Source organism: Molothrus ater, chromosome 3 (genome assembly GCF_012460135.2).
Source record: "Molothrus ater isolate BHLD 08-10-18 breed brown headed cowbird chromosome 3, BPBGC_Mater_1.1, whole genome shotgun sequence".
Lineage (NCBI taxonomy): Eukaryota > Metazoa > Chordata > Aves > Passeriformes > Icteridae > Molothrus > Molothrus ater.
The window spans coordinates 61,337,355-61,357,921 of NC_050480.2; the positions used below are offsets into that span (position 1 = coordinate 61,337,355).

Consider the following 20,567-nt stretch of genomic DNA (forward strand, 5'->3'; position numbering starts at 1 on the left):
AACCTCTATGGCATCAAACTATCAATTTAACACAGCTGCAAACAAAAGTAGTTTGAAAAAGAAAAACACGAAGAAAAAAATCCACTTTCTCCTTTATATAATTAATAGACAAGGCCAAGGTTTTTTTCTTTAAAAAAGACACTACATGGAAGCCAAACCAATGGCTTTAAATACTAACTTTCATAATAACACCAAAATTATCCAAATGTCACCACATATTTCTCAAGGATTCTGTTAGTTACAGCTGGATATCACAGTATAAGATATACTGTGCACAGGCCTACAAACAGGTTGAAAACTTATCTATTCAGGAACAAATTTCAGCAAAAAGCACAGCAACGTGAGTGGAAAAAGGTTTTATTTAAAGTATTTCAGAGTAGCTGCTAAAAAGAAATCTCAATCAACCAAATGCATATCTCATTTCTCAACATTGTCCCCAAACAACTTGCATTCATTGTCCTCAACTTGCAACCTATTTTGCATGTTGAGCAGTTTAATGGCTTTCCTGAACAGACTTCCCATGAACTGGCATACAACATGGAAGAAATGTCCAAGTTCACTTAAGATACTGTCACATGGATTAAAGTTCTGAAAAGACACACAGCCATGCTGTCATGGAGGAATAAAAAAGAATCTGTAGTTTCAATGTTTATAATAATGGCTGATATTGTCTCATGCAACAGATATTTCATAAGTGAGAATCATGATCAATCTACACCCTGAATAGGTGTCTGCATCATGTTCTGTACAAAATAATATGGCACCACCTTTTTAATACTGTGGTGAAAAGGCCATTAACCACGGGTATAAAGATTACAAGACAGGGAGAGCTTGTCTTTGTGGGACAGTCACATGGCAGGCATGTACAAATGTAACTTCTAACAAGCATATACCTTAAAATGAGAATTTGACATGGTCTGATATTTTTCAGCAGCCATACCATTACATTAGTGTAGTCGGTCCTCAATTACACTCATCAGAAATAAAATGTGTATTAATTACTACTTCTTAAAACTCCTCTGTGGGTTTTATACCAAATATTATATTATTTATGGATTTATTCTTGCCTGAAGAATATTTGCATTTTTTCATTTTCACTTCAACTGAAACTTTTAACCTGCACTCAAAATGTATATGGCTGGAAGGGGAAGAAGCAATTACTTTAGGGAAAATGAAAAAGCCAAAAGCAAACCTTGCCCTCTGTCAGCGTGATGGAAGATGGGAAGAACAAGAGGCTCTGCTCTATCTGCATGTTCTCTGGACTCTGTAAGTCCATGAGGTCTCACTGCACTTGAGGCAGTAGCTGAACTAGAACAATAAGCTGAGGAAATCAGGAAGTTAGAGTGCTCCTGAATTGAAGCCTGTGAGGCAGCCCTTCTGCTCCTTGCAGCAGCACCTGAGTGCTGCTGCCTCCTCCCTGCACACGCAGAGCAGGAGGGTGGTGGGGACGAGCAGGCCAGGAGCTATCTTCAGCCTCCTGGTACTTTCAAGGACAACAACCTCCTGTCAAACCCAGCCAGCCCACGCCAGATAAGGGAGGTGCTCTGTGACATTGTGTCCTGCTGCCTGCCATTATGCCCACTAGTCTCTTCCCTTCTGGGCTGGGAAGGGAAGCTTCCTGGCATGCTGGCACCTACCCCTGTTATGGCAGGTGGGTGGGGAGCTGCTGGCATCCCTTCTCCTCCCCTCTGGTGCTCTGGCACCTCTCCCTGCAGCCACAGTGCTTTGGACCTGCTCCCACCACTCGTGCCTGCACAGCTCAGCTCCTACAAGCAGCTTTCACTGTTCTGTAACACCTAACAGTATGGTTCCTCACATGCACAAAATTGCTCAAATGCATCTGTCCATGGGACCAGAGTCATATGCTGAAGTTTTGGATTGCCAAAAAAAAAAAGAAAAAAAAAAAACTTTTGGCAGTATTTGTAACAACAAAAAGTCCTTCTTAGCCTCACACAAGCAGAATTACAACATGCAGCACCTGCTGCGGTCCAGGTGGAAAGAGCAGCATCATCTTTTTAACATTTCATTCCCTAACAGATAGTGAACATACAGAAAAATCTTCTGCTTGAGATTTGACTTTTAAAGATCGTCTGATTGAAACATGTGATTGACACCTTCAAGTCATTTATTTATAGAAGCAGTACTGAAAGTAAAAATCCATTACAGAAATGCACTGTTATGCCAAAACCATAATATAATTTAAACTAAGCTTACCAGTGATTGGCTATCTGCTAAGCTTACACCTACTGAAATAAAAATAGCCAGTCCAAAAAAATAGTAGCAAAAGCCTAAAGTTATTAGCAGTATATTAAGTGTTATACAAGACAAGTTCTCTGTGCCAGAAACTGCTGTCTCACAGGAAAATACTCAGTGTATTAAGACATCCAGAGAGCTGATTTATGGCTTATTTACATTACAAAGGTTTTCCAGCATAAGGACAATTATCTCCCTCCTCCCCGAATTCCTAACCCCTCCTGCTGCTCTCCTTGGGATTTTCTCTCACATAAATCAACAGGAGGAATCCCACAGATCTTGGTGGACTAACATGAGAGACTTAAAGCATAGGTAACATAAATCTTCAAATTTCAGATGATCCTAGGAAACTCTCCTTGCTCAGACTACAGAGCAGGACAGAAAAAAACACCAAAAACCTACATTTACAAGTCACCTCCAGATAATCAGATTGGCAGGCGCAGGGTGGGATGGAAGAAATCCCTTCCAAACACAGTCTGGAAGCTGGATTAACACTGAGGGCATGAGAGTTTACCATGGGGAGCCTAAGGCCACCAGAAGTATGCACACAGCTTCTTACCCTGTTCAAAGCCCCAGAGCAGAGGCAAAAAGCTTCATTTCCTTGGGGAGGCAAGAGTGGGGAGCCCAATTCCTAAAGGCATGCAGCAAAAACTTCAGAATGTGCATCCAGTAGTTCAGATACAGTGCAAGCAGACAGGTGTACCCACTGTATTTCCCCTCTTACCAACAGAATTTCCTTAGCAGTTAGCTATATAGTGCTTTCCAGTCTCTCAGACAGAGGGGGAAAACTGCCCCTTTCCAAAAGCATGTTCCTGCAGGTATCATTCATACCTTCCCCTTAAACATGCAGCACTCTTAGAAATAGACTATATAATATAGCATGGCATATGGCAAAACCATACAGACAAAAGCCTCAAATGATGGCAGATACAAAGGCAGGCAATTTTATTCATGAGCCAGAAACACTTTCCCTGAGGGTGCATGTCTGTCTTCTTATCAACCTGTGTTTTCTTCAATCCAGCAAACTCTAACTTAGCTCACAATGCTGACTGTTCTCCTTCTCAAAATACTGTACAGCCCACTCCCTACTCCCTGTGGTACAAAGCACGGGAGAGCTGACCAGGACTGCTGCCAAAAGGAGGTAAGACAGTTGCTCTTTCTCAGAGCATGAGCAGAAGCTGATTAACAGCACCACTAAAAAGTCAGTACCATTAGGCATCCCTTTAGGTGGCTGCTTCTGGAAGGTGCCTTCATGCTGGGGCAGCTCAGTGATGGCAACTCTGTCATCCATAAAGACACGGCAAAACCAGAAGGCTGAGTGTGACCACCTCCTTTCAGCAGCATCCTACACAGCATCACTTCAAAATCAACCATGCCACCACACTTCTGCCAAGTATTATACTACCTTTCCACCAGTGTTTAAGCTAGACTTAATTTTAAAACAGTTCACTGGGGTTAAGCAGAATTTTATGCAGTAGATACATCAAGTGCCTAAGAGCAGAAGAGAACACCTGGGAGGCTGAAAGGACAAGACCATATCTACAGACACTACAGAAACAGTACAACAATTTAAAAATGTAATTATATCAGATCCAGTAAGAAGTCTGTATCTCACCTATCCAGAAAGCCACCTTGTCAAGCCTACAAATTTCATCATTTTTAAGATATGTCTTTAAATCCTTCCAAGAGCAAAAAGGTAAATGGCATGGCCCAGGAATGTCAGAATGGCTGGACCAGGAATGTTCAGCACAGCCCTCAGTGCCTGGCATTCCCAGCTATAGGCTGCAGGAAAGGGAAGTAGAGGAAGACAAATTACACTGCAACTATGTTAATAGCCACTGTTATCCAAACTGCACAGATGTCTACCTCAAAAGACCCACGGTGTAACTATTTATGTTCTATAATGAAGGCTAAATAAGTTTCTTTTAAAAGGCTGATTAAGAGACACCCAGAGGTTCCTTTGGGAAAAGCAAATTTAAGGTCATTGCATGCTTCTGTCTAACAATCCAACCTTACAAGAATCTTGCAAGGAGAAAAATTGTGATATTACTGGTGTGACACAGTACATCTGGAAAGTAACTAAACTCTCTTCTCTGCCTAGGCTGCTCTCAAAGAAACCAAGAAAAACACAAAACTTCACCTTTCTTCTCTGTCCTAAAAAAGCCTCTTCCTTCAGAGGCCACACTGTTACCCAAGTCTCACTTCACAGGCAGGGGGAAGTGAATGGGGAAGGAGGTTAGCCATGCTTCCTGTCTTACACAAGCTTTGTACCTCCATAAACAGCATTTCTGGTACTGGAAAGTTTCAAAGAAGCTTGAGGAAAGCCTCAGGGCCCCATTAAATACTTTCACTAATTCTGTTACCAGTAACAAAATTCTTCCTCAATCCTAAATGACTTCACTACTCTTGAGGATGAAAGCACTGGAAAGAACCAAGACTACAAAAACCACTATCTTGTTTATGTTTCCCAGAAGAAGCACTCACATTGGGAATAATTCTGTGATTTAAAGATTAAACAGAAAATGGTGATTCATGCTCTTTTGCTGAATTCTGTCCTGCACCACAGAATTACAAGACTGCTAACCCAGAAACCTCGGAATCCAGAAAGCAACTCCAATGTGAGCTGAGGAAACAGTTCCCAAGATAAAAAGCTGTTCAACTTCTCCCAGGCAACACTTCAGAAAAAGCAGGTTCAATTTTCAATTTCCCTCCCAACTCTCATTCTCCAGATTTACACCTATGATAAAAAGAAAACTTTATATATATATACACACATATATACATAGACACATGCACACACATATATATACACACTAAAAAGTTTGTAAGCAATGACTAGCAAGTGTCTCTCAAGCATCTGAAGGACCTGACCAACCTCCCAAAGCCCCACCTAACAGGTCCCAGGGATGCTGTCAGTGAAATTCTAGATATTTTTCAGCTTCTTACACTATGACATTTGCAAAGGGCAGCTAAAATACTGACCTACAGCACAGAAGACAGAATGTTTGCTAAAAACATTGAAACCACTCCAGCATAAGTACCTGGCAGGTAAATCATAACACTGTATGTTTCAGAAAATATTTTATGGGTTTTTTTCAGCTATCCACCATAGCAAATCAACTATCCTGCACACACACCCTAAATAACAGAGCAAATAATAACCAGTGTGCCCCATAAATCTGAAGTAGTGATATATTCAGCCTTTTTTTACAAAATAGAATGCCTCAGGCACACATTATATTGCCTGAAACAATATGAATAAAATGCAATACTGTTATTCAGTTTCAGTAACTCAATTATGAGGTAATGTTTATATATCTGGAAGCAGAGCTAAGATATTTTCATTGTACAGATGAACTGAAATGATGTATTATTTCCTAGAGCCATTTAAAAATATTTAAGCATCTCCAGGATCTTGGCTTGACTATTCTTCATACCCAAGATAAACCTCATGATGGTTTAAAAACAATGTGTGGAAAACTTTTCCTCCTAAAAGCAAAAAATAAAACATGGGTGCTACAGGAAACCTGAATAAACATCAACACATTGGCTCAGCAGAATTAGAACAATTGCAAGGAGGCAGCTGCTGGAGGAATAGTGAGCTGAGGAGCAGCCAACACTTGAAGTCTGTTACATAGATATAGTAAGTCTGGCCAACAAGAACCACACCTAACAGACAAACTTACGAAAAGGTATCACATACATGAGATGCCCTCAAGGAAGTAACTTTGTGCATCTTATCTAGGTTTTCCTCTCTCCTAGCCACCACTGATGCCCTTTTTCCACACAGTCCCTCTGTGCTCACTGTGTTTTTATTTCATCATCCTACTGTGTCTTAATAACCACAGGAATAAAAAATATGAAGTGCTGAATTACTGAATATGGGAATAAAACAGAAGACAGGAAAAGTCCAAATGAGATGCTTGCAAATCTGACAGCCTGCAATATGCAGAAGACTGACCAAGGGAGTGACCACAGCATTTCAGACCAAGGGTCTGTGCAAGCCAACATCCTGCCTCCAACAGCTGCCAAGAGCAAGGATCAGGGAAAAACAGTAACATGACAATTACATATAATGCCTTCCCCAGCTAAGCTTTCCAGAATCTAGCTGCTAACAGCTCAGTAGTTATGTATCAATGATTCCTACCTGTTGGAATTGTTGTGAATACTTAAAAGGAAAGCTATGGTTAGGTCATAACAGCTATGGGACTGCAAAACTGAAAACCATTTGTTGTATGGTTTTATTTATCTTTAAGTGTCAAAAATAATTGGAAGGGGGAAAAATCTGTAAATTGGAGCTGGTAACAAGTAAACAACAACTGCAGTAAACACTTATATTTATCTTTTTTAAATCTTGTGTTTAATGTATAAACCTTCATCTGTATGGATGTAAATTTACGTATCTAAGCCAAGAACCTAAATCAACTTAAAACATGCTATGAATTCCTTTATTTCCCTTAGATATTGGCATTATAAGGAAAGAGGAGGTGAGCATCAAGCTATACAACTGGCTTCAGGTTCTAAAAAAGTATTAAAAACCTGGAGCTAAAAGGAGTCTCTGCCTACTGGGATGGCCTTTGGAGCATGTCCTAGACATTTATGTGGTTTTCTCAACAGAACGATGGTAGCAAGACCAATGTAAACTCAATAAACACAAAGGCACCCAAATCCCAGTGAGAATATGTTCCCTACTACAAGTGCTTCATTTTTGGCTTCAGAAATACAGCTCTCAGTAGTGACCAAAAAGAAATTGAAAACTAAAATTCATAATTCCCCTGGAAACTATTAAGAAATCATTCAACGTAAGTATGGTTTTTACGGTTCATCTCCACAGAGATTGCTCAAATTAAGTCACCACAAGTTGAAGACATAACAATTAATAAAATTGTAAGTATAATAATGTAAGTATTTTGGTCAACTTGTTGAAAAGCAGCATTTTTTCATATAAAGCACACTTATTTCTTTTCCCTAAGACAGTAGGAGACAGCTACTTAACACAGGATTGTACAAAGCATGGAAAATGATCAGCAACTTGCTGTGATGAATGCTGAGACCCAGAAAACCTGAACCTCAAACAGCTCCTTTTCTCATTCTTCCAAAAAACTATCAAACTCTTCCCTAATGATTTCTCATATCCTTTAACTGCTTGTCCAAAGATAGCCAGTATCACACAATAGCACATGCAAAATATATCCAGCAGCACACAACAGCAAATGCAAAACAATTCCACTTTCAAGCTGTACATTCAGCCGTCCAGACTACCAATTTATATCCAAGGCAATTCTTTCCATGTGATACACAACACTCATTCTGGTAGTTTCTTTCTAAATTAAGTTGAAAATTTAATGGCTACTCATTTTATGAGGTGAAGTACCCCTGAACTCAAGCCTACACAATGGCCAAGGGAAAACAAGGCTCTACATTCTGTGAGAGGGAAGATGCACGGGCAGAGGGAAATAGGAGGTTTTATCTGGGTTCATGGGCACATAATCACAATAAAAAGCACCAGATGTCACAGTAGAGTCAATACACAGAAACGTGCCACTGTACACCCATTACACTGTGCCATCTGTTTTTGGACTTGCTGAATACCAGCACAGATCCTGGTCCATTTGGGAGCCAGTGACACAGAAGACAACAGAAATGCCTAAAAACATGATTGGGAAAAAAAGGCAAAAAAAAAAAAGACTATTCTGTGTGGTTAAGTAGGAGTAGCAGTTAAATAAGAACCTATTGCATAAGAGAAATTTATGCTCATGTTACTCGTACACTTTCACTTCTTGCCTGTTAAACTCCTACGAGCTGTAACATTTTATCTACACATGGAATCTAAATCACTCTTTAGAAAGTTTTGAAGACATTGCTGTTTTGTTTGAAAAAAATCACTATTTCTGTTTCCTGAGAACCAAGGCAAAAACTAAGCCCTTTACCCCAAAACACAGCAGGTAAAATTGCATTTGGTAAGAAGCAAAAATGGATGGGGAAAGTTTTATTTCAGCTTCACTTGCCACAGGGAGGAGGGAAGACCTGGGAAAACTGCGGCACTATATCTGTAGTAGAAAAATATGATGGCTGAGTGCGTGTCTTCAACAGAGCAATTTAAAATATTTAAAAGGACAAATGTGTAAACAATGCTGATTTTGGGGGACAGAGATGCAGACAATTTCATGTTCATCTTAATCTTGCAATTCAGGAGCTGGTTTGTCAGCATATATTTTGGGATTCTCAAGCTTCCCCACCAACAACTGCAAGCACAACCACTCCGACACTGAGCACCACACCTAGCTAGCTAAGAAAGAGTAAGCTGGCTAAACCATATCATCTTTGTAAATAAAAGCAATGCTTTTTCAATAATTTTTATAATTTGGACTTTATGATTGGTGATTTTTAAAAAATAAGTGACGTTGCTTTCCTAATAACTTGTCTTTGTTAATTTAGCAAGTCTCTAATCATCTCTGAGCTCTGATGCACAAGAAGAGCCCAGACCTGCAACCTATATAAAGAAAAAAGAAGCAAGCTGGGAGGGAAAGAGGTAACCTCCCCAATGTTACACAGCAGCTAAGTACTAATACTACAAATTGATTTCCCATCTTTTTGAACCTTGTTCAGTGTCCTAATCCCATACAAGACATGCTGCCCCTGTGAATTTTTAAAAGAGAACACTCACAGATAACAGAGGAAAGCAGATTAAATATAATTGTCAAGGACCTTCCTGAAGGCCTCTTGAGGATTTCCACTTGTTTAGTAGACAGCACTTAGAAAGAACACAAAATATTCTCAACACTAAAGCATCTTACTCAGACATCCATCTCCAAGCCTGAGTCTTCTTTAACAGAAAATTTATTGTTCCTTAATACAATCCCTTTAGCTACTTCTGCTTTATCCTTCATAATGCCTCCTCTGTTTTAGGTGCCACTATCCACTTCCCCTTCTCAGAATCCCAAACTGCAACATTCTGCCAACATCAACATAACTGCATTTCTCCAAATAGAAAGCAAGTCACCAGACACTAACACATGACCAAAACTTCCTCCAGTCTTTAGCCACCATTACTTAGAACCTAAATAGCAATAAAGCAGCAGCAACTTTTCCCCACACTACTTCCAAATGTTGTGACAGGCATGTCTCTAGATCTAGACTGCAATGCACTAAGGCTGCAGTTATTTAGTACTGAGTGGAGACAGGATACAATTCTCCTCTTCAATAGAACAGAAAACATCTCTGAGGCAAAGATGTTTTTTTAAACCAATTGCCTATCCCCTCACAAGAATAAGTGAGCTTTGGTTCTTCCTGTACATCAGAGCTCAGAGATGATTAGAGACTTGCTAAATTAACAAAGACAAGTTATTAGGAAACCAACGTCCTTTATTTCTTAAAAATCACCAATCATGAATTCAAAATTATAAAAATGGTTGAAAAAACATTGTTTTTATTTATAAAGATGATATGGTTTAGCCAGCTTATTTTTTCTTAGGTAGTCTTACCCAATGAGATAATACTACTTAATCTGTGCTTTATGTGAAAACAAACTTCAGGTTTAGACACACATATGTTTCAGATATGCTTGGTTTCATCAACACTGTTCAGGAACTTCATGCCAGAAGCTCAAATACAGTGCAATTTGCAACTTGAACAGCCAAGAATAGTTTAATATTACAAATTAGAATTATAATTCAAGTATCCTCTGCTACTCAAAAGAAAAAAATCTCCACTTAAGCTTCAGGGATACAGCGAGGAAAGCACTTTCTGGATACATATTGCAGCACGGGTTTCATTTTTACACATACTTAAAAAATCACAAAGCCTTATCAAAAAGGCAGAACAAGGAGTTCTGCATTGTAATCACCATTGAAATAAGCCCTGTGACCTTACCGAGCGAAATAGCCTTGTCGCCGTTCCTTCTTCTCCTCCTTGGTCTCCATCATTTACAGTGCAATGGGCAAGGTGAGCAGCCAAGCGTGATGCTCAGTTTCCCCTCAGCACCTCATAACCAGGCAGAGTCTCCTGTATATAACAGTTAAAAACAGGAAGTTCATAAATCAACATGTCAACAACACCTACAAAACCCACAGGTTGTGGAAATACAACTGACCCAGTGACAAAGCAAAGTAAAACTTTAACCGATGTTTGCCGTGAAGTGTCCATTAAGTATACAATGAGACAAAGCAATAAATGCACTCAGGCCAGTTTCTCAGCGGTGGTACAGACATTTTGCAAAGCAGGTAACTCAAAGGGCAGCATCAAGTTTTAAAACTCTGGAAAGATTAAACTACTTTCAAATACAAAAAAAAATCTTCCAGATCTCATGTGTTTCCTAGACAGGCAGATCAAGAGAAATTTGGAAATATATAGTACGAACAGAATAACCAGTAAGACACACAATGCTTACTTTGAATTTAAATTTTAAATTACTAAAAATACTATAAGATTTTGAGAGATCTGAAAGTTTTAAAAACAATGTAAAAGAAAAAAGTGATCTACATTCTATACAAGGTTTGACTTCGTATTTGTGACCAATATACAAGCTCTAACAACCATACAGAGAGAAACAAGATGGACCTCTGGTTCTCCCAATGAAGTGTAATCATCTTGAAATAGGCAGGACTAGGAAAGGTTATTTAGGTTATCTGAGAACTTTAAAAAAGAAAAAAGGAGACCAGTAGCAGTGTTTTTTGACATGAAAATCACCACCTCTTGGTGGAATGCTGTACCGAGGTCCTTGGAAAACAGAAGCTGAGAATTTCCAAACTGCTTTATAATTACTGTAATTAGCAACATGCCACATAAACTGCTGTCCAAGATCCCTGCCAAGATGTTTTATCATTTTCCTCTCCTCAACATACGCTTAACCTACCCTGATGGCTTGTGCACATGCACAAAGTAAGTTAACTTTAGAGTCTTTTATCAGTATTTCAGAATAAACTCAAATCAGTAGTTGCTATTAAACATTTTAGTCTAATGGGCTGTATAACAAAGAAATAGAAGCCACATAAATTATGATTCATAGCAAAAGAAGAAAAAATCCTCTGGGACCTAATCAGTTTCCATTATTTTCCCCTGCATTAAAAGATCACAAGCTACAAGACTGCCAGATGTCAACAAAAGAGATGATGCAGCAAAGACAGACTAATCTACTTGAAAAGCCCAAGAACAAATCATGCTAGAAATACTTGCCACAATTTTCTCTCCTTATTGATGGATGATTAGCCCACAGCATATGAAGCCCATTGCTTCAAAATGCACTTTTTCTAACTCATTAGTTTTGAATTCATCCAGTGCATCAGAATCAAATTGCTCTCATTTTTACACATCAGGTAGTCTTACAGTAATGGGTACTCTTTAAATGGCAAATACCTGACATCTTTAGCTTTATGAAGAGAATACTATTTCAGCTCTGTGAGGTAACACATGATGCAGGACACAGCTGGATACCTAAACCTCCATGACAGAAGCATAACAGCAGCATTAGAACAAACTGGCCTGCTCAGATGTTCAGCCTGTATGAAGACACCACATAGTTCCTGAGAAGTATGATGCATCTCTATCTTCCTTCTTGGGGAAGGTTTTTGGATCTTCAGAGGATCAGAACTGGTGGCTTCATTAGCACTGCCTTTAGAGTTACAGTAAGTCTTCCAAAGCATTCAACTACAATCTCTACAGTGAACTACAAAATGAGTTCAAAGAAAGAGGAACCACTTCCCCCTTCACCTGCTCTGCCTCAGCTACACTCTGATGTGCCATGAGGGCACTGACGGGCCAGAGCTGAATCTCACAATGACACCAAGAACTATCAAATAACCCCAAAGCATCAAAATAGTGTTAAACCCATGACCACAAGGACAGCAGGACCCATGGGAATGAGAAGAGGGAAGAGTCCTTCACCTCACTGAAGCAAGATCAGTTGGGATGAACAGAGGCAAGAGAGACCTATCCTCACCGCCTAATCCCATGCAAGGGTCAGTGATATGCTCTTTCCATTCATTCTCTTCCTCTCCCATGATATGACATCCTCAGCCAGGGAAGTAAGTGCCCGGCTCCAGGCTGGCAGACAGAGAGCCCTACTGCCCAGGGAGCCAGGAGGAGAAATCCCTGCCTGCCCACAGCCCTGCCAGGCCCAGGGCCAGAGCAGCCACCCCCTGCTCCAGCAAAAAGGGGCACAAAAAAGGAGAGAGGAGGTTAAGCCTGGACCTAACCACAGATGCTGCAGGAGCTGCCAGCACCAAACCAGTGGGGCACTGCTCAGCTCCCCATGTATGCTTTACTGTTTGCTTTCATCAGTGCTAAACAAAGCCAGCAATGCCAACATGGGTACGGAGCCTGCTCTTCTCATATCAAATAAATCCAAATCCAATTCCTTTCACATGGGGAGGAGGAATAAAGCAAGAATGCAAAAAAATTAAATAATTGTATTCATATCAGATGGGCACTGAGAAAATTGGAATGTTATCCACAGAGCAGACACAGCAAAGGCATTCAGGCTTTTTTTTTTCTTTCACTAATAAAAATACCCTGCAATATATATCCAGTCACCAATTCAAGTACATTTTCATAATAGCATAATTCAATGTCAGATCCCACTCTGTTGACCTAAAACTTACTTAGTTTACCTTCTTAGAAGAAACAACAGTGTTGATCTAGAAAGGCATATTAAGGTCTGAAAATTATACTTTGAAAACATAGTACTAGAAATAGCAAACTGATTAGGAATGCTGACTTCTTAACTTCTGAGTTTACCTGTGTTGTTGGGAATTTTGCACTAGTTGCCTCAAAGGAAAAAAAAAGAGAAAATCTGACAGCTAGGAGGAACATAGCACAGCCTGCAGTAATTGCTACAGAAAACTAGTATTTAGTATTTCTGAGAGGTCCTTTTCAATTTTAGTTTTTTAAGCAGTTACAGCACATATGTCACATTTACTTTACAGGATGTCACTGACAATTTAAAGTGACATCAAAAAAGGCAAACCTACTCACACTTCTCCCTTATTTGTCCTTTGATATTTTACAAGAAAAGAAAAAAAAATTCAAGGTAATCTTTATCATCTGCATAAAATGTTATTAAGGATATATGATTCAAATGAATCTTGGTTTCCTGGCAGCTCCTTTCTGGTACAGATGAATACTGAATCAGCATACCATTAAAAATGTACGTATTTGGGGATATTTATATGCTGAGAAACAGACAACTTACTCATATATGATGAGTTCAGTCCAAACTCAAAGGATGACAAAGCTCATTTTATATAAATTTCAGGCTCAGTTTAACCTTTTCTACACCCTGAACAGAAGTAGACTGTGAAAATCTTCTATTATATGTTTACAGCAGTGCTAATTCTTTAACTAGGCATTTTCAAGGCAAACGAAACAATGCATTTCAGTAAGAAGCCTGTTAAAAATTTGCCACTTTCCAAATTTAGCCAGTGTCAGCACCTGATAATTATATAAAGAAAAGAACAAAATACATAAACATACACTGTTCTTCCCTAATTTAGCCCTACTGCTCTGAATATTTTATTTATATTTACTCATTTCTGGATACTTGCTGTGTCTCTCTAGTGCTGCTGCCAGGGAATTCTGGGGAGTTTACTGAAAATTTGTAATTAGAATGGGAATGCTCCAACGAGGCCAAAAAAAAATTTGTTTTTTAAATGTTAAAGTCACAGGAACAGACTGAACTCCTGACCATGGATATCCACATCCCTTCTACTGTCACCACACTCTCAAGACCTCCAGAAACTGCTTCCAGGTCCTGCTGTCCTCCCTGCAACCTGACACTGCAGGACAGCAGCCTCCTGCACTGGTACATTCAAAGTAGCAGCAGAAGGTACTCTAAGTGCAGGGATAAAAACAGGGAACAGAAGATTAAAAGTAACTTAGTGTGTGAATAGAGTACCCTTTAAAGACTGATAAATTTACCAATTTTTCAAAATTATTTTTTCTCCCTTTTCCTTCCCTTCTCATGCATGAAGAATAATCACCTTGCTACTCGCAGCTTAAGTAGTTCATATTTTCATGAAACAAGAAAAAGTCCTGCTTGCTGTGCTCAGGAGTAAGCACCCAGAAATCCTGTCTGCTGCCCTAAAGCATCAATAAGCAATCCTTTAATTACTTTCCAAAACTGTGCATGTGAACAACAGTACATCCAACAGCACAGCAATGCAGAAGCCAATGAAGCATCTGACTATTTTTAGAACATTCAGTGGACTTGATAGCTTTTCTCTTGGCCATCTGTTCCCACTGCAAGTCCTGGAAAAACATATGGAGAAAAAGAAACATTCAAGATCATGCAATTCTCTAGACATATTTTTCATGACCCTGTAGAGTCAGTATCTCTCAACCTCTCATGAGGTAGGAAAATTATTTAATTCCCTGCTTTGTAAATGGGGAGCTGAACTGTAAGAATTACCTCCACATGCTCAAATGAGAGCAGAAGAGCAATGTGTGCAAGTGCCCTCGCAGCAGCTTTAATCCAGCCTTAACAATGAGAACATGGGAGGAGATTACTTTGACAAGGAGATAGTTATTATTTTCTGTGGAATTTAAACTGACTGACTTTGGAAACCAATAGCACAGTCTCGATTTTATCTGGCTCTGTGGCCATATACGTAAGAATCGTAGCTCAGACCACAAAAGAACATAAAAAGCCTAACTCTAACTCCTCTGAGGATCCAGGCTCACTCAGCCCCTTCAGCAAGGAGCAAGCATGTAAAAAAAGCAATTAACTGGCTTCAGGAAAACCAAGTCAAGGGTAGTGTATTCCATAACTTAGCAGGACCCTCATAATACAAGAGACAGTGGCAGCAATCACACTGTGAACAACAAGCAGGGAAGGTCTACAGTCTACACACAAATTTTCCAGTTGGGAAGGCAGAGCAGATGAAGGTACAAGACACCCAGTGAGACAGCCAAGCAGATGTGGCCACAGCAAGGATGTAACAGGGAGACCCCACTGTGCTGAGGGAACAGGATGCTGCCCAGACACACCACGTAGCTCTCATCTGCTCTCTGGCACAGAGTCCCACACAACAGTAATTTTTTAGTTTTGCTTCTCTATTATACCTCTGCCCCTGAGATTACAAACACCACACACATCTGCTCACAGCAGTGCACGCTTCCGATCGCCTGCTGTAATACCAACATTCAAAAGTGGTCATATCAGACACCAAGCATTACTAATGATCTGGCTTAGGTCTGCAACTCTCTAACAGCGTCTTCTTATGAATAAGAAGTCTTCTGGGTACATGTGCCAATTCTGACCCCTAAAAGATGCAGCATGAGAGATGACAGGGGTTACACCAATAAGCCACCACTAAGACAAAAAACCAGAAAAGGTATGTTTGTAATACCTAAAGAGCAATACTAAAAATATCTCTCAAGTTGGAAGAGTAACAAATTGTAGAACAAATCACAGATAGAAGGGAAAGAGTTTCAGTGTATTAGATCTGAAATTGAACCCTTGGGGGTTGCTAGCTGTGCCTCTGATGAGCCCAAAGCAGTTACCAGAGCACTGTGCAGATGCAAGTAAATAAAAACACACTCCATCTTTAAACATAAGGCAACAGAAACAGTTTAACATGGAAGAGGAGACGTTTTAATTTACTACTGGTCATATAAATGCCTATTATTGAGCTTCCAAAGCCAGAACACTAATAATAACCCTTGCATTCATTTCCATAGACCTCCCATTTTTAAAACCAGGAAAGTGAATGCCCACTTGCACTTTATGAGAAATGCTAAATGTTGCAGCATTTCATTAAAGCATCACTGACTGGACTAAGCAGGCTGAGTTCTACTGTTTTTAGGTTCTGCTAGTATATGTTACTTGGTGTAACAGAAAAGATAAAAGTTTCTGTATAAACACTACAGCATCTCAAGATGAAATGTAACAGAAATGCACAGCCAGCAAAGAGGAGAATAAGTTACAATTTTATTTAGTCTTGTCTTTAGGCAGAATGACCTAGGAAAAAGTGAGATTGGAAGCTTTCAGAAAAGTACCTAGCAAAGGAAGTAAAACATAGTACCAACTTAATACATTCAAAACAATGGACAAAAGAATGTTTACTCTAAAGCCATCTGAAATATGGAATTATTTTAATACAATTATATAGTTACATTACAGTAATGATGTATAGTGTACTGGTAATTCTAAAACACTAATAAACTCTATAAAGAAGTTCCAGTCCATTACACATAACTGGAGGACACTAAACTAACCCAGGAGAGCTACTCCACCTGAGGCTCACTCAGCCTTGCTCAGGTGAATAGCCCTTCTTTATGCCTCTCATCTTTGAAGTATTCCATCTGCCATGCTTCTTGTGACAAAGGTACACTCTTAAAATACACAAAAAATAAAAATACAAAAAATAAGAGATGGAAAAATAAGTGTGTAAGCAGAAGTAATTTCTAGACTTCTTGTTCATATTAAATACAGAACAGTCACAATTTCTCTGTCTACAAATAGAGAGAAACAAAGAGATTCAATGTGGCTATTTGCATGCTGTGGGATCTCAAGGACAGTGAAGATAAGATCTGGAGATAAGACAGGCAAAGAAAACAAACACCCTCGCTCTTGAGGAACTGGGCACAATGTTTAGGAGGTTATTATTCCCCCTACAGTGGTGTAGTAAACTAAAAGGTCAAGCATTTTCACTCCCTACTAATAAAGTAAGAAGAGGCTAAGCCCAGATCACCTTCAGTGCCCCTACTCGATTTCCAACAGTCTGTCCACATGAACAAAGATAAAATAAAATAAAATAAAATAAAATAAAATAAATGACAATCAATGTAGCAGAAACATTTTTGATTCAGAAACACAAGAATAACAAAACGATGTTTTATTATTTGTTATAACTTGATGTTATTGTTATTGAAAGCCGATTCACCTCCAAAGAATTAATTGTCCAGACAAATGATTCCTGTTTTACTCGGGAAGAGGCTTTAACCCACTAACTCAGGCTGCCATGTTTCACACAGAGTAAGAGGAAGCAAACACACTACCAGGAATTCCACATCACCAGTCATGTTTTCATGAGACAAAAACATTGAGATTTAATCTTCTCTCATTGGCAGCTGAACATCACCAGATGCATTTTCCATACACAACAATGCATTTTACTGTTTAACTCAGCTTCTAGACAGAAACTGGTTACAAAACACAGTATAAACTATTAACAGGCAGAGAGTGCTATGCTATTCCAAATGTAAAAGTGCAGTGCTGTTGAAAATCAGGCCACCTGGGAAGATTTTCATTTTTAGGTCAACAAGAACATTGCTGTAGATGTTTTAAAATAATTAGTACCTTCATCTTACTGTATCTCCTGTTTCAACCTACCCCAATTCAATTAAGCATCAAGTCCAAGCCCTCTGACCCCTCAGCTTTTCACACTCATATTGTACAGGTATACACAGTGCTGCCCTCTACAACTACTGGAAACAAAGACCTGGGGAGGTGGCAGTCAGCCTCTTCTCCCAGGCAACTAGTAATAGGACACAAGGAAAAGACTTCAACTGTGCCAGGGGAGGTTCAGGGTAGATATTAGGAAATATTTCTTCACTAGAATAGTGGTTAAGAATTGGACTGTACTCCCCAAGGAAATGGTGGAGTCACCATTCCTGGAAGTGTTCAAAAAATGAGCACACATAGCACCTTACAATATGGATTTGGTCAAAGATTTGATTTGATGATCTTAGAGGTCTTTTCCAACCTTAATGATTCTGTGATTATATCAACCACAGAAGGATGAAGTTAACCATACCCAGAGAGGGTAAGATGGATATATCACTGTTTCCTTACCTCTGCCTGGAGCATATAGGCATATACTCAAAAGGCTTTTCATGGATGTGCTCCCTAGCATTTAACTAAAACCCCAAGTACTTGCAGTTTTCTAAAATACAAAAAACTGGTGAACATTCAACACATCAACTAGCATTTAGACAACCCCCTTAGCACCACCTTGCTGTTTTGTTAGTCGACACTATCATGTTCCTTGCTCATAACAACTAATTTCATGAACTGTTTAGTATTTCAAAGAAAGCCTTGCACATCTGTTTTGATAAGATCAAGAAAGATACATACAAGCAACCACATCAAACCCAGAGCAAATGAATTACAGGTTCTCTACCAGGTTTATAAGGGCCATGATCAAGTCCTCCTTAGAGTCCCCTCTTATCACACTCAGAATACTGCTAAAGGCCACTGGATCCACAGTGTCACACACTGCAGGCCTGGCCACACTCCAGAGTTGTTTCTATGAATTAGATTACACAGGCCACAAAGTGGGATTTGCACTGGCAAAACAGCAGCATCACAGTAGACAGATGAACAGCAAATATCCTTTGGTGATTAAGGTGACCCTGACCAGTCAAAATGCCAAGCCAAAGAATTTGGGCTTTCCCTTGTCTCAGGATGTTAGAATCTGATCATGGAGCAAGCAGCTGCCAGTTCCAAGTCTTATTGGCCTTTGCCTTTCTCCCTTTTGCCCACTTCAGCTGCCTGAAACACTCCTCCACCCAAAATTACCACACCAATGACTTGCAGCAGACTCAGCAGAAGTGGCTCTGTATCTGCATTTCAGTTTATATCCCACCAGGCCAGCTCACACCCCCTTCCAGCAGGCGTTGCTGCACACAGCTGAATTACAAGCACAACATCAGACAGACCTGGGGCAGAAAGCTTGGGCAGAAAACCATTAGTGTGACTCCCTGAGCAGAGACTCTGCTCTGTGGGCACTAGCAAGCACACACGTGGAAAGATGAGCGCCAGCTTTCATGGGATGACAGACTACAAGAGACAAACACCTGACCTCAGCTTCACAGTAAACTTGCTCTCTTCTCAGCTCTTTTCTCACCATCACAAGAAGTACATTTATATGAAATGTAAATAAAACTAAGGTAGAGCAGAAAGACACTGGTGTTTGAAGATTCTTAAATCACAAAGATGTGGCTTGATGCTTGGCACAAATATCTATATTGTCAATTAGAGGTACCATTAATCACCTTCTGTTTACAATTATTAATTAGTTTAGGTCCAAATATTTATATTAAATATTCCCACTGTACTCAAAGAGACCTGATTAACGTGCTCCTAATGTTTTACAAGACAAGACCAGGCAACAAGAAACCCAGGAGGAACAAATCTATCAGTCTAACAGAAAGCACTAGAAATGATCAGTTTTTTACGTCAAGCACATTTCCAGCAATATACATAATCATGCTGTGAAATTATTGGAAACGTCTCTTTAAAAAGTACCCCATCATTTTCAGGTGTTTGGAAAAAGAACCTCAAACCAACAGAACCTCAAATCAACCCAGAGACACTACATTGTGAAAGATAAGCATTAAAATACGTCATTACTTCAAAAAAGTAACTAGACACAAGAGCTACTTTAAGGTAAAATTATTGTTTTTGAGTTTCAGCTGAACACCTCTTTTTATAATTGACCCTGATTCAAGCAAATTCCAGGTCATCGCTGCTTCTCTATCACCTACCTCCCAACTGAGAAGCAAAGAAGCTGAGGAGTGGGGGCAGAAAGGAGTCTAGCAGTAATGCAATGCAAATCTTTTCCTATCTGAAACACTGTTAACAGAACCAAAATGCCAGGTTTCCATAGCAACCTGAACTGTGTCACATGCTTACACTGTAAGCAACATTGAACAGTTTAATTGTAATACAAAATCATGTACATTTGTAATGTAAAAAATTAACACTGGAAACCTTCACTATTTATTTTTCAATTGCTTAACCTGCAAAATTTATTGTAGTCTGTTCAGTGTGACCTTGTATTACACCTACGCAGCTTTACAGGTGTTCCAGTGCTGGCAGTGTAAGGTGCATCAAAATTACAGTGATCAACAACAAATCTCTTTACACTGCACAGACTGAATCCTGTTTTTAAAAGCAGCAACATTTCTAATTATTTCCTTCTTCCTTGCAAAATCCCCTTGGGCATTGCGTAACACAAGACTATTTAGTTGTCTTGTCCTTCTGAAACATCCTGAAAACTTCTATTATCTTACCTTTTTTCCTTCCTGCACCTCCAGATTCCTGTAAACACTACACACAGTTGCTGACCTTGTACCAAGTCACCCTGTGCTATATGCAGTGCAGAAACTCGCCTCTCTAAAGGAATTTCCCTTGCTATACACCAGAGCACATCACATCTACCTACTAATTAGGGAGCAACTCTGAAGAGCTGCTTGCTTCTTCAGAAGCAGAAACAGAAAAGTTTTTTATATTTTTTCTGTGTTCTAACAATATGTGCACAGCTAACTCTTTAAAATTATTCAGGTAAGTACTGTTACCTATGTCTATGTACACA

General features: G+C 39.4%; 1 protein-coding gene across 3 annotated transcripts in view; it reads right to left on the reverse strand.

Moving 5' to 3' along the window:
• The window catches only part of NCOA7 (nuclear receptor coactivator 7), a 79,891-nt gene that overhangs the window by 51,054 nt on the left and 8,270 nt on the right, over window positions 1-20,567 (reverse strand). For all 3 annotated transcript variants that reach the window (XM_036404539.2, XM_036404540.2, XM_036404538.2), the window contains exon 2: window positions 10,126-10,257. In XM_036404539.2, the coding sequence (XP_036260432.1) occupies window positions 10,126-10,178 (53 nt within the window). In that variant the 5' untranslated portion in view covers window positions 10,179-10,257. The remainder of the gene's footprint in view (window positions 1-10,125; window positions 10,258-20,567) is intronic.